The 11,300-nt window shown below is 32.1% G+C and overlaps 3 protein-coding genes across 4 annotated transcripts in view; 2 read left to right on the top strand and 1 right to left on the bottom strand.

Moving 5' to 3' along the window:
- The first annotated feature begins 194 nt into the window (after positions 1-194).
- LOC110998036 (geminin) lies at positions 195-1,765 on the top strand. 2 transcript variants are annotated; one of them, XM_022266453.2, is made up of 5 exons: positions 195-355; positions 474-595; positions 1,004-1,141; positions 1,338-1,464; positions 1,597-1,765. In XM_022266453.2, the coding sequence occupies exons 2-5, from the start codon at positions 477-479 to the stop codon at positions 1,711-1,713; spliced, it is 501 nt and encodes a 166-aa protein (XP_022122145.1). In that variant the 5' UTR covers positions 195-355; positions 474-476; the 3' UTR covers positions 1,714-1,765. The 2 variants fall into 2 exon arrangements, with proteins under 2 accessions (XP_022122145.1, XP_022122146.1); XM_022266454.2 differs by having other exon boundaries at positions 227-262.
- A 246-nt stretch (positions 1,766-2,011) lies between these two features.
- On the bottom strand, positions 2,012-4,049 carry LOC110998035. The gene is made up of 4 exons (XM_022266452.2): positions 3,888-4,049; positions 3,520-3,805; positions 2,660-3,190; positions 2,012-2,447 (listed from the first exon to the last, which is right to left on the bottom strand). The coding sequence occupies exons 1-4, from the start codon at positions 3,896-3,898 to the stop codon at positions 2,139-2,141; spliced, it is 1,137 nt and encodes a 378-aa protein (XP_022122144.1). The 5' UTR covers positions 3,899-4,049; the 3' UTR covers positions 2,012-2,138.
- Positions 4,050-4,579: 530 nt separating this feature from the next.
- The window catches only part of LOC123689753 (probable ATP-dependent DNA helicase HFM1), a gene marked incomplete at its 5' end in the record, with an annotated part of 45,826 nt that continues 39,105 nt past the window's right edge, over positions 4,580-11,300 (top strand). Inside the window, 7 exons of the mRNA XM_045631179.1 lie at positions 4,580-4,775; positions 4,851-4,931; positions 5,004-5,129; positions 5,606-5,735; positions 6,635-6,806; positions 7,214-7,392; positions 8,269-8,419. Of these exons, the coding sequence (XP_045487135.1) occupies positions 4,580-4,775; positions 4,851-4,931; positions 5,004-5,129; positions 5,606-5,735; positions 6,635-6,806; positions 7,214-7,392; positions 8,269-8,419 (1,035 nt within the window). The remainder of the gene's footprint in view (positions 4,776-4,850; positions 4,932-5,003; positions 5,130-5,605; positions 5,736-6,634; positions 6,807-7,213; positions 7,393-8,268; positions 8,420-11,300) is intronic.

The following is an 11,300-nucleotide window of genomic DNA, read 5'->3' as shown; positions in this document are numbered from 1 at the left end:
AAAGGATTATTTTATACCTTAGTTATTTCTTCACTACAAGTTTTTAGTAAAATAATTTAGGAAAACGCCTTTAATGATTTAAGAATGGACAAGAATATAATAGAGAAAAGTGAAAGCTCCCGCCACAGGGCACCGTTACTTTTTGGCGGGAAAACTAGGCTGTATACTGTCAATTTGGCGACGAATGAGTAAATTGTCATTTAATAATTTCTAGTTTTAGTTACCAGTGTTCCTATAAAGTTTGTTTTGTATTTTATGCTGAGTAAGCTTGATTTAAATTTGTTAACAAACTGCGATTACCGAAACGGTGAACAATAGCTAAAGTTTATCGTGAGGGTTTAGCTCAAGATTTATTGTGAGGGTTTATACACAATTTTATTGTAACAATTGAAATTTCAATGGCGATTTTGCAGTGATACCTACATTTCAGTGTGGCTTAATTTATAACAAGTTAATTTGGTAAACTGTTACAGAACATGCCGCGGACAACAAGAAGATCTTTTAAAACTTTGCAGCATGCCGCTACAGACACGGAAAATTTAGTTGGCAGACCTTCTAAAAATTTAAAACACCAACTATCTCAAGAGACCCTCATGTGAGAAATATACTTGTATACCTTCATAACTAAGCTATGATTTCTGTCACATGTGTGCACTTAAAACAAACAATATAACCTCCTCATTATTATGAGAAGTCAGTAATTTTTTTCCTTCATAAAGTTTAGAAAAGAGAGTGACTTTACATGAAATACAATCTAGCCTATACAATAATTATGCCTAACAAGTAATAATAAATAAATAAATAAAACTGGATTTATGACTATATTATGTTAATTTAATTTTATATAATACTGGTTAATAGCTTAAACTAAGGTAATCTTATTTACACTGCATATGTGTCTGAGATACCACTTTTGGACTTATATTCACTACACTAGGTTCTTTAGCTCAAAAGATTTTGTTCTGTTCAGCCAACTCAATAATAAAATTAAATTTATTTTCAGAGATGTAGAAGTAAAAAGAAAGAATATAGCTACTAAGGAGGTTCAAGTAGATATTAAAGACAAAGTATCAGTTGATGATCTTACTAACCCTGATGGGGCATCTGAAAAATATTGGGAAATTTTGGCAGAAAAGCGGCAGTAAGTTAATTTATATTCAAATGTATAGTCAAGCAATACTTATGCACATCATACCTATTAAGAGTCCTAGAGACCCTAGACCTATTTTGGATTTTAACCTTATCTCTACATTTCTACAACAAGACCAATCCTTTATATTTAAACAATATTAATTGTGAATAATTGCAGTTAAATTTATAATTTAAATTTTTGGTAGACAAGCATTACATGAAGCGCTAGATGAAAATGAGAAGTTAAGAAAAATTATTGAGGACTTGAAAGAAGAAAACTCTCAATATGTAAAGATGTTGGAAGAAGCCAATAGCTTTGTTGAAGTTATTAAGGTACTAGTTTTTTACTACTGCATTCTATTGGATATTTTTTTACAATATTTGAGACATTGAATATGTTTATTGCTTATCTACCCTAGTGCAAACTACTCAGAACTTCATCACTTTCTAAATATTTTATTGCAGGAAGAGCTTGCTAATTGCAGCAACAATGACACTGGCATTGATGTAAATGATATCAGTACAGCCGATGAAGCAGCAGATGAGACACAGGAGAGCACTGAAGAAACAAAGACTGAATAATCTCCTCTGAATCTATCACAAAATAGAGTTAATATATTTAGTTTCTTTTGTACCTGGTTTTCATATTTTCAATAAGTAATACAATTTTTCTTCACACTAGATTGCTTTAAGTTACAACCAAAGTTGTTTTTTTTAAATTGTCCAAATGCTATTTTTTACTTACCACATTTTTCAATTCAACTTGGTGTGCTCTTAATTTACTATGCATTAAGTTAGCAATGGTCTAATGCTGTTGCAATAAGGAATTTTGTGTTTTAGGAATTGACTTGTTTTTTAAGATACCAATTATACAAATAAAGACAAAATAAAATGTTTTTATTAACTAAAATACACTATAACTGCCAAGGATGTCACTTACACCTTTCTATCACAGGAACCTTAGCTATTTTTAAAGCTTATTGTTAAATAAATGAGTATACAAATTCTCATCTCACAAAGAGGTTTTTTAAAAATGCCTTAAAGTGTTCATCAAAATTAGTTTCATAAGTCCAAGGCATTAGGTCCGGATACATAGATATGTCTCTCAATACATCAACATTAACATTTTGTGGCAGAACACTCCTTACTTTTTCATTAATACACCCAGAGGCATGTATATAGTAGTTGACTATTAAATTGTATATAAAGTTCACATATTTAAAATCTAAATTATCATCGGTAGTTGGTTCCAAAGGAGTGTATGATTTAATTCTACTTAAATACCCTGTTGTTATTATCGGAACTATAAAGTGAGCCTGCAACAAAAAAATGAATAAATGGGGATCAAGGCTGCATGTTTTAAATCTAGCTAATATATTCTGGCTACAAATAGTCAGGTTGAGATTCTGACACAAGATGTAGTACAACTTAAGACTCTTGAATATGTTCATGTTTCTGAATCTTTACAAATACAGTTCTTGAGTAGTAACTGAAAAGCCAAAAAAGAAAAAAAATATACATAATATACCTTTTCAAAATACTCTCTTATAAACTTTTCTGGATTTTGAACAACCTCTTCTCGTTTACCATTTAATGTTAATACTGTAATTCCAGAAAACTCATCCCAGTTATTTACATAATGTTGAATATTAATGGCAGTATCTAAACCATCTTCTGTATATGTTAGGAATAATGTTGCCTCAACAGTACTTCTTGTATTTACATCAGTCTTAGTTGAAGGCTTGAGGGATGGTTGTTTTGGCTTATCAGCATTTTTAACATATTTTTTGCTTAAAGCTGGTGGCAGATCGTTAGGAACATTTTTTGTTAAGCTAATAATTTCCCTTTTCCCAGTATCACTATTACTTTGATATCCACTATCATCTTTTACAAAACACTGTGCCAAATTACACAATGGATCTTCAACTGCCTTTAGTATATCATATCTCTTCATTTTTATTAATGCATCTAACACTTTATCTAGTGTTGCAGATTCACTTTGCATGTAGACTTTGAGAATAATGTCAGCTGGATCCTCTTTAACAGAATGTGATATGTACTGAAAAATAATATAAGTCAAATATAAAATTAAGATTAATTAATTTAAGAGAACTATTAAGACACATTAGTGTCTATTATTTTCTGAAGATTTTGTGAAGATTACTCAGCCTATATTTATTTACTTACTAGAACCTGTTTGTTATTAGAAAACTGTATGAATTATACAAATTTATCTTTGACAAATTTTAGTTAGCATATAACTGTGGGATAACTAATTTAAAGAGTATAAAGTAATACCTGAGATAATGTTGAAATCTTTAAAATTAATTAATTTGATATCTGTTATAGTGGTTATAAATAGTACATATAACCCTTTTAATTACTTACATCTAAGTCACATTGATTGACGCCTAAAGCATATCCCAAATCTTTCCATGTATTAGGTGAACCACCCACTTTTTTCACAAGTGTCCTCCATGCTTCATAACATGTTGAACCCATCTTAGACTTAGGGTTTCTATAGTACAACAGGTTTGTGTGAAGATAGCACACTTTATTACTTAAACTATTCAATTCTGATATTTCCTGAGCCCTTTCGTCGTTTATAATGTCTTCGAGAGCCAATGTGTCGATACTAATTGTGTCGGCATTATCCTGGTCTTTAATTGAGTTCCTAAAAGCAAATTAATCATCACGTAAATACCACGTTTCAGTTAAATATTAATAAATTATTCATAAATTGTAAAAATACTTACATCTTGAGCATGAAGTATGAATATATAACGAAATTCTCCCGAACAATTTTGTAACCATCTATAAAGTATAGTGAGTTTAGTTAGAGGTAATTTCTAAATACTTTTTCATAATTTCAAACAAGGAAAAATATCATATTATTGTGTCAAATTACTTCAAAAACAAATATAACAAAATTCGAATGACAATTACTGACGTCTGACGGAACTATGGTATTGCCAATTTATATATATTCAAACAACAAGCGCATTTTAACTTTTTTTTACGTATAAACAAATCTGAGGTCTTTGTATTTACATTTCAATCAACTATTATTACAAAGTGAAAAAAAAGGAATCGTCGTAAAGTATTTTACGCTCTTATGCACCGGAATAATACAGTCTATAAATTTAAATATCTATGGCTTCGTATTTATTATTTATCTATATAACCTTGAATAAAATATATTGGTATTTGGAACTTTTGGCGCCTAAATATAAAACAACAAATATGAAAAGAAACCAATTGTAAGTAAAAACTAAAGCTTAACTTTTAAAAAATACCATGTCTTAGCGTGTGTGGTTGCACTCTGTCTTTTTTAGGTATAAGAATAAGTCGTTAATTTACCTTAGATAAATTAAGTTGGGTAAAGTCGCGGACTGATAATCATAAAGACGAGCTATACAATTTGTTTATATTGTAATTCCTATTATCTTACAGGTCTAACTTTACCAACGTTATAGACGACGACGACTTAATTGACTCGCAACCTCTTTCACTACCCTCATCAAACAATGTAGAAGTTACAAGTATAGACTCACAGGACGGAATAGCTATTAACTTAGATAACCCTAAAAGACCCAAGCGAGGTACGGGGCAAAAAGGACACCTTCGAAGTATTGAGGAGATTGGTATAATAACATATATTTTTTATATGGGCAATTTGAGTGACTTTTAACTTTAAATAAATCTTTAACAAATTTCAGATGAAAAATATCGAGAAGTCTTTAAGTATCCTTATTTTAATTTAGTGCAGTCTAGAATCATTGACGATGCTTTATATTCAGGTAAGTTTATTTTATAGAATTTTAGGTTATTGCCCTAAATAGTTGACAAATGTTATATTATTTTTCTTTTAGATAAGTCATTGGTGATTTGCGCCCCTACTGGATCAGGTAAAACTCTTTTATTTGAAATGGCCATAGTTCAATTGCTAATGGAAATTGAGGAGAAGAAAATTGATCAGGATTTCAAAATAATTTACAGTAAGTCGTAAAATTCGATTTATGTAGTTAAAATCGAAAAGTTCTCAGTTCACTGCGTATTTATAGTGCGTAGGCATGACTACATTTTTTTCATAATCTGTTCGAATGTACAAAGGTTTGGGTTCAATTCCCGTGAGGCCAAAAATAAATAAATGCAATTTTTCTAATAGTTACATTAATCCCGTGCCTCAGACGAGGAGTAGATAGATATTTCCAACGGTTTCGAGAGTAGAAGAACACGGCCAGTCTTAATAGAGATAAAGTAGTGTTGACGTAGGCTTGAACATCAAACGAAGTCACACAAATCGGCACCTAATTAGTGTTTTAAGGATCGTAGATTCCATCGCATATTTATTACTCGCTCATCGTGAGAATGGGGGTTTGGTCAAACATGAATTTGATCACCTACTATCCTTGGGTGTGCGCGATTGGTAGAAGTTAGTCGCCGTAGAGTGCAATAGTAATTAACATTTTAGTGGCTCCAGTAAAGTCCCTGTGTACTGAACGATTAACGGAATGGTATCCAAAGTTTACGAAGCTTGGATTATTGTGTATAGAAGTTACTGGTGATACAGATGTTGACTTTCCACAATTGAAGCCGTATAGGTAATTGCTATAATAATTTATCGCTGCTATAATAATTTATCGCTGCTATAATAATTTATAGCTGCTATAATAATTTATCGCTGCTATAATAATTTATCGCTGCTATAATAATTTGTCGCTGCTATAATAGTTATCCAATAAACTAAAAATCGTATCTATAATATAAAAATAAATCGCAAAATTTGTTGGTAATAACCCAACAACGCCTGGGCCAAATTTACCAATTCCTTGAAATAATAGTTGAAGTCCAAAGTTTGTATAGGAAAAATTCCGGGAAAAACCCTAAAAACATTTTAATTTTCCCATACAGACGTTTTCTAACTAAAATGTAGCGTCAATATGAACTTAATTGCTTCTTAATAAAGTTTATATTAAATTACAAGCACTCTCTGTTGTCTAAACAATGTTGGTGTGCTCCTAACGACAAAGAGACCGTTGTCATTGAAGCATACAATATTTAAATATTTGTCACCTTCAAGTTACCACTGTCCCTTTAGATATTTTCCAATAAGGTTTGAACTTAAGTTCGTCTTATGAATATTTTTATTAATAAATAAAAATATTTATTTGTGAAATACATTAAAAAACATTATAATATAGCCTTTTAATTCCGACACTCCATTATATCTCGTAGTTCGGTGTGCCTCCTGGCAAAGGCCTTCTCTAACCCTTTTCACTGTTCTTTATATATTTTTTTCTTTAAAAAACCTTACTAGCGATTAAAAAGACGGGCGGAAATATTCTTGCCAACGCTTCTTGCTTGCTCCAAGGCCTAGAGTTGCGAACTGGTACTAAATTTAAATTTGGAATTACAATTTAACATCTTTTCTGTTGACGTTGATAAGTGTACTTGTTTAACTATATTAATAAAGTTATTTCGAGTTTTAACTTTATTATAGAATTATAATAACGACCCCGGAAAAATGGGATATGTTAACGCGTCGCTGGAAGGACCACACAAATTTAGTTGAAGTTATAAAACTATTTCTTATTGACGAAGTTCATATCCTTAATGATGAAGTACGAGGACCCGTTCTCGAAGCCGTCGTTAGTCGTATGAAAACTATCGAAGTAAGATTCATCTTAAATTTAATTTATTTAACAACAAAATAAACAAAATAAGTGCAAACTAAATTAATGTCAATTTTAAAAAACTTAAAAAAAATTTAAAACTGAAATAAAGGAATAAAATAAAAGTTAAAGGACTCTTATAATTGACCCGTTTATTATTTTCCACCTGTCTTGCAGCCTCGCCACCTTTTGTAGTTGTCCGAGGGAGGTAGACCTGGGATAACGTTCAGAAAAATATTCTAATAATATCCATCCCATCCTAAGTCAATACTGTTTATCATAAGTTTTTAAATATGATACAATAAACTTTATTCAGTTGAGATTTATCTTTAACAACTTTGCATGTCTACGATATAATTAATATAATATAGTCGACCACTGGAGCCCAACATTCACCTGTCTTTCAGTCTTCAGCAAAAGCAGCTCATCGTATACGGAAACTGCAACGGCAGTACCAAAATATAGTAGATACTGTAGATTCACCAGCACCCAAAATACGTTTTATAGCTGTATCAGCTACTGTCAGTAATCCTGAAGATGTCGCTACATGGCTCGGTACCGCAGAACAACCGGCCGTATTTTACAAGTATTTATAAATGAACCTCAATTTTAATCGTATTGTATATGACTTGTCTTTTTCAGACATACACTAAAATTGTATTTTATCTAATCAATACTGTCAGGCGTAAATAAAGTTTGAAAATATGGATCCTTAATCTTAAAAATAAATAGTTTAATTTAGTTATTTCTTACTCTTTCTCAAATTATCTTCTCTTCTCAAATTATCTCTATTCTCTTTAATCAAATTATCTTTACGCTGTGATAGAAAGAGACATGTTTCCTTAAGATATAACCGTGCAAATATTATTAATTTTATGGTGTTAGTAGTGTGGTGGACATAGTTTCCGTACGCATTTGGGTAATTAAACCTTTGGATCTTCCAAAAACTCAGATGCATTCGGCACTTCGCAGGCTACATACATATATTTTATTTTTCCATACTTAGCATGCATGCATACAAGCATTTACGCTTAACGTGTCTCGAAATTGTATCATTTGTTAAAAACCTATAATCTACAAAAGACTAAACTTAGCCTGAGGATAAGATTCAGAAATTTATTATAATAAATAAAAACACCGAACCAATTCCACTTAATGTTCTTTAAGAGTGTGTCTTAAGTCCAATTCTTAAAAGGCCGGGAGCGCGCTTGCGATCCTTCTGGCAGTGCGACTTCATGGCGGCGGTATCACTTAACATCAGGTGAGCCATTTAACATCCTGTCCGCTTGCCTTCTATTATATGAATCATCATGAAATCAGCACTTGGCCCCAACGCTAACTAGACATATTTGGCACGTCTCAAGTCTCGTTTATTCATCCTAAACTAACTCGTCACGTAATTAGTAGTATAAAAGATAATGCAGTTTAAAATCCCGGCAAGCTTACCAATTCAATATTTTAGATTTGGGGACGAATGTCGTCCAGTGAAGTTGAACCTGGTAGTCGAAGGATACCCTTGCGCTGAAGGCTCAAGCATATTTAAATTCGACATTATTCTTAATTATAAACTATGGCCAATCATACAAAAATATCATAATGGAAAACCCACTTTGGTATGTCCTTTTTCGTTAAAAAAGTATTTTTTTTTTAAGAAAAATCAATGTCTTATCATCAGAAATTTGAGATCATGGGAGTTTGCGTTAGTGTAGTTCGGGTTTGTTTTTTAAATTTTGTAAGAATACAAAGATAACTTATTTTTTTATATGTATTGGTCTATATCATAAGTTTAGCTTATGTACAAATTTTGGCATCAGTAAAGCCAATTATGCAAATATTTTACGCCTTAATTGAAATAGTAGTATTTTATTAAAAACAATAACAATTTGCGTTAGCTTCAAATCCAATAACATTTGGTTTATACCGTGTCTTAATTTAATACATGTTCTCATACTATGTTAGAAAATATCTCCAAACGTTTTCGTTTAAGAAGGGACACATCGTGAGGAAATCGGCCTGAGACAAAAAAGTCGACAGTGTGTATCAGGCACAGAAGGCACACCTACTTGCCTATTAGATAACTAAAAAAAAAAGAATAATAAGTTTTTTTCGTCTTTTGCCTTTAAATTTGTCGTATTAACTGAAAGTAGAAATTTGATTTGAAACTTCGGAAACATGAAACTGGCAAAAAGTTATAACTATGTCCAGAAAAAAAAAACAAAAAAAAAACTTCGGAATAAACTTATAGTTCTCCTTAAATATACGAAGTCAAAAGTGCTTATCCAGATATAATAGTGGAGTTCTTGTTAACTGTGCTATTTGCTGAGAGAAACGGTTCTTATTTACCAAAACTTCTGGGACTTGATGTAAAGTGTATACGTGACTTGTGATTAATCATACATTAGTCACTTAACAGTGTTATAGTATCTCAAGGAACTGTACTATTTATTCGCCTGTGAAATCAACGCCGTAGCGGCGCAACGTTCTCGTCGTGGTACTCACAATCAATACGACGCGAGATCAAAACTGCTCGTCAACCATTACATTTTTTTTTTTTATTTTTTATTTCTTTTGGTATTATTTAATTATTATTGGTTTTATTTTTTTTTGAATAATACAAGATGGATTGTGGCAAATGCCTAAAACATGCCTCTGATGCTGAAATGATTAAATGCACATCTTGTCTCACTGTGTTGCATTTCTTCTGCGCTGATCTTTCTGAAACGGATTTTAAAAGAATTCTTCCAATGAATAGGAAAAAGTGGAAGTGCTCGGCCTGCAAGAGCAAAAAGATTACTCCTACTTCATCGGTGTCACCAAAAACAGGTTTGGCATCCTCATTAAACGTCGACACTGAGATACTGACCAAATATATGGACAGTAAACTCGCAGATCTGAGGCAGCAATGGCGGGAAGACCTCAACGCTGCTATTCTCGAGGTGATGCGGAAATTCCGGGATGACATAATCTCGCTTGAAGCTCGAATGAATACCTGGGAGTGCAGACTTTTGAAAGTGGAAGAAAAATCGCCCAATAATGAATTGTTGCCAAACGATTTGACCGACAAGCATCTTTCTAATGAAACTCTGATCAATGAGATTAGAGATCGCAATCAAAGGGAGAAACACGTCATTATTGCAGGTATACCTGAACAAATAACCATTAACGCAGAGGAAAGAAAGTTTAAGGATGAGGATAAGATAATACAAATGATTTCCACTATAAACCCAAATCTACCAAAACCCCTTAAGGTCTTTCGTATAGGAAAGTTTAATCCAGGCAAAAACCGTAGAATCAAAGTTTGTTACGAAACAAATAGTACGGCTAAATTCTTATTACGTAACAAGTCTAAATTTCCAGAAGCCATTAAAATTTATTCAGACTTAACTCCAGCTCAGCAAAAATATCTGCAAAATTTAAACGATGAACTAGTGCGACGTCAGGCTGCGGGAGATACTGACATCACTATTAAATACAGATCTGGAATACCCACTATTACCAAAATGTTTTCAAAAAACTCGAAGTAATAAACACAATCAAACATCTCAACACAGATACGAATACCTATGAAGTCTTAGAAAACCATAATCAGCTACAGCCGCACAAGTCACGCTTATCGTTCTTATACCTTAATGCTAGGAGTATCCGAGTGAAAGGCAAATTTGATGAACTCAAATGCATTTTAAAAACAATTTCTAAAACTGTTCATATCGTACTAATAACAGAAACATGGATCACTAATGAAACTCAGGCCCAAGAGATGAATCTACCAAACTACACTCATTATTTCAATTATAGATCGGATTTTAGAGGTGGTGGAGTCTCAACTTATGTCCATAACAGTATAAGACATAGTTTGTCTGAGTCAACATATAAAGACGGCAACAACTACCTGTGGGTCAAATTAGACAGATATGCCACCGAAATTGGACTTGTATATAATCCTGGAGATACAAACTTCCTAAAGTTTTTAGAAGATCTTCGATCGCAACTAGGACAAAGAAAGAGGGCTGTAGTTTTCGGGGATTTTAATATAGATTTAGCGAAAAAGAGTGATAAACAAACTAAGCAATATATGGATGTAATGGACGAGGCTGGATATAGCATCATAAACAAAATTCAGAAAAAATATTGTACACGTGACTCAAAAACACGAAAATCAATAATCGACCACGTATGTACAAATCTAAGAGATGACTGTTTTCATATGGCATTTATTGAGACTGGAATGTCTGACCATAGGCAACTTTATATTGAATTAAAAAAATCCAAAGCCCCACAATTGATATATTCTGAATATGAAGCCATTGATTATTCAAGATTTTACAAATTATTCAAGACCTACAATTTAGATATAGCAACACTTGATTATTCTCTACTAGAAGAGACCATTAAGGACTGTGTAAGGAAATGTAAACAAGTGAAGAAAAATATACTTAATCCACCTCAGAAAGATTGGATAAATGGAGAAGCTATTAATGCAATTAATTATAGAAA

Source organism: Pieris rapae, chromosome 14 (assembly GCF_905147795.1).
Source record: "Pieris rapae chromosome 14, ilPieRapa1.1, whole genome shotgun sequence".
Classification (NCBI taxonomy): domain Eukaryota; kingdom Metazoa; phylum Arthropoda; class Insecta; order Lepidoptera; family Pieridae; genus Pieris; species Pieris rapae.
Note: the sequence above shows the minus strand (reverse complement) of the source record. Positions and strands in the feature narration are given on the sequence as shown.

What these genes read in the sequence shown, in the direction of transcription:
- LOC110998036 (XM_022266453.2), top strand. Translation starts at nt 477, where the DNA reads ATGCCGCGGACAACAAGAAGATCTTTTAAAACTTTGCAGCATGCCGCT. An exon ending in CTATCTCAAGAGACCCTCAT is followed by an intron (nt 596 to 1,003) that starts GTGAGAAATATA and finishes ATTTATTTTCAG; the next exon opens with AGATGTAGAAGTAAAAAGAA. An exon ending in GCTTTGTTGAAGTTATTAAG is followed by an intron (nt 1,465 to 1,596) that starts GTACTAGTTTTT and finishes ATTTTATTGCAG; the next exon opens with GAAGAGCTTGCTAATTGCAG.
- LOC110998035 (XM_022266452.2), bottom strand. An exon ending in TCAATCAATGTGACTTAGAT is followed by an intron (nt 3,191 to 3,519) that starts GTAAGTAATTAA and finishes ATTATTTTTCAG; the next exon opens with TACATATCACATTCTGTTAA. An exon ending in TAAGAGAGTATTTTGAAAAG is followed by an intron (nt 2,448 to 2,659) that starts GTATATTATGTA and finishes TTTTTGTTGCAG; the next exon opens with GCTCACTTTATAGTTCCGAT.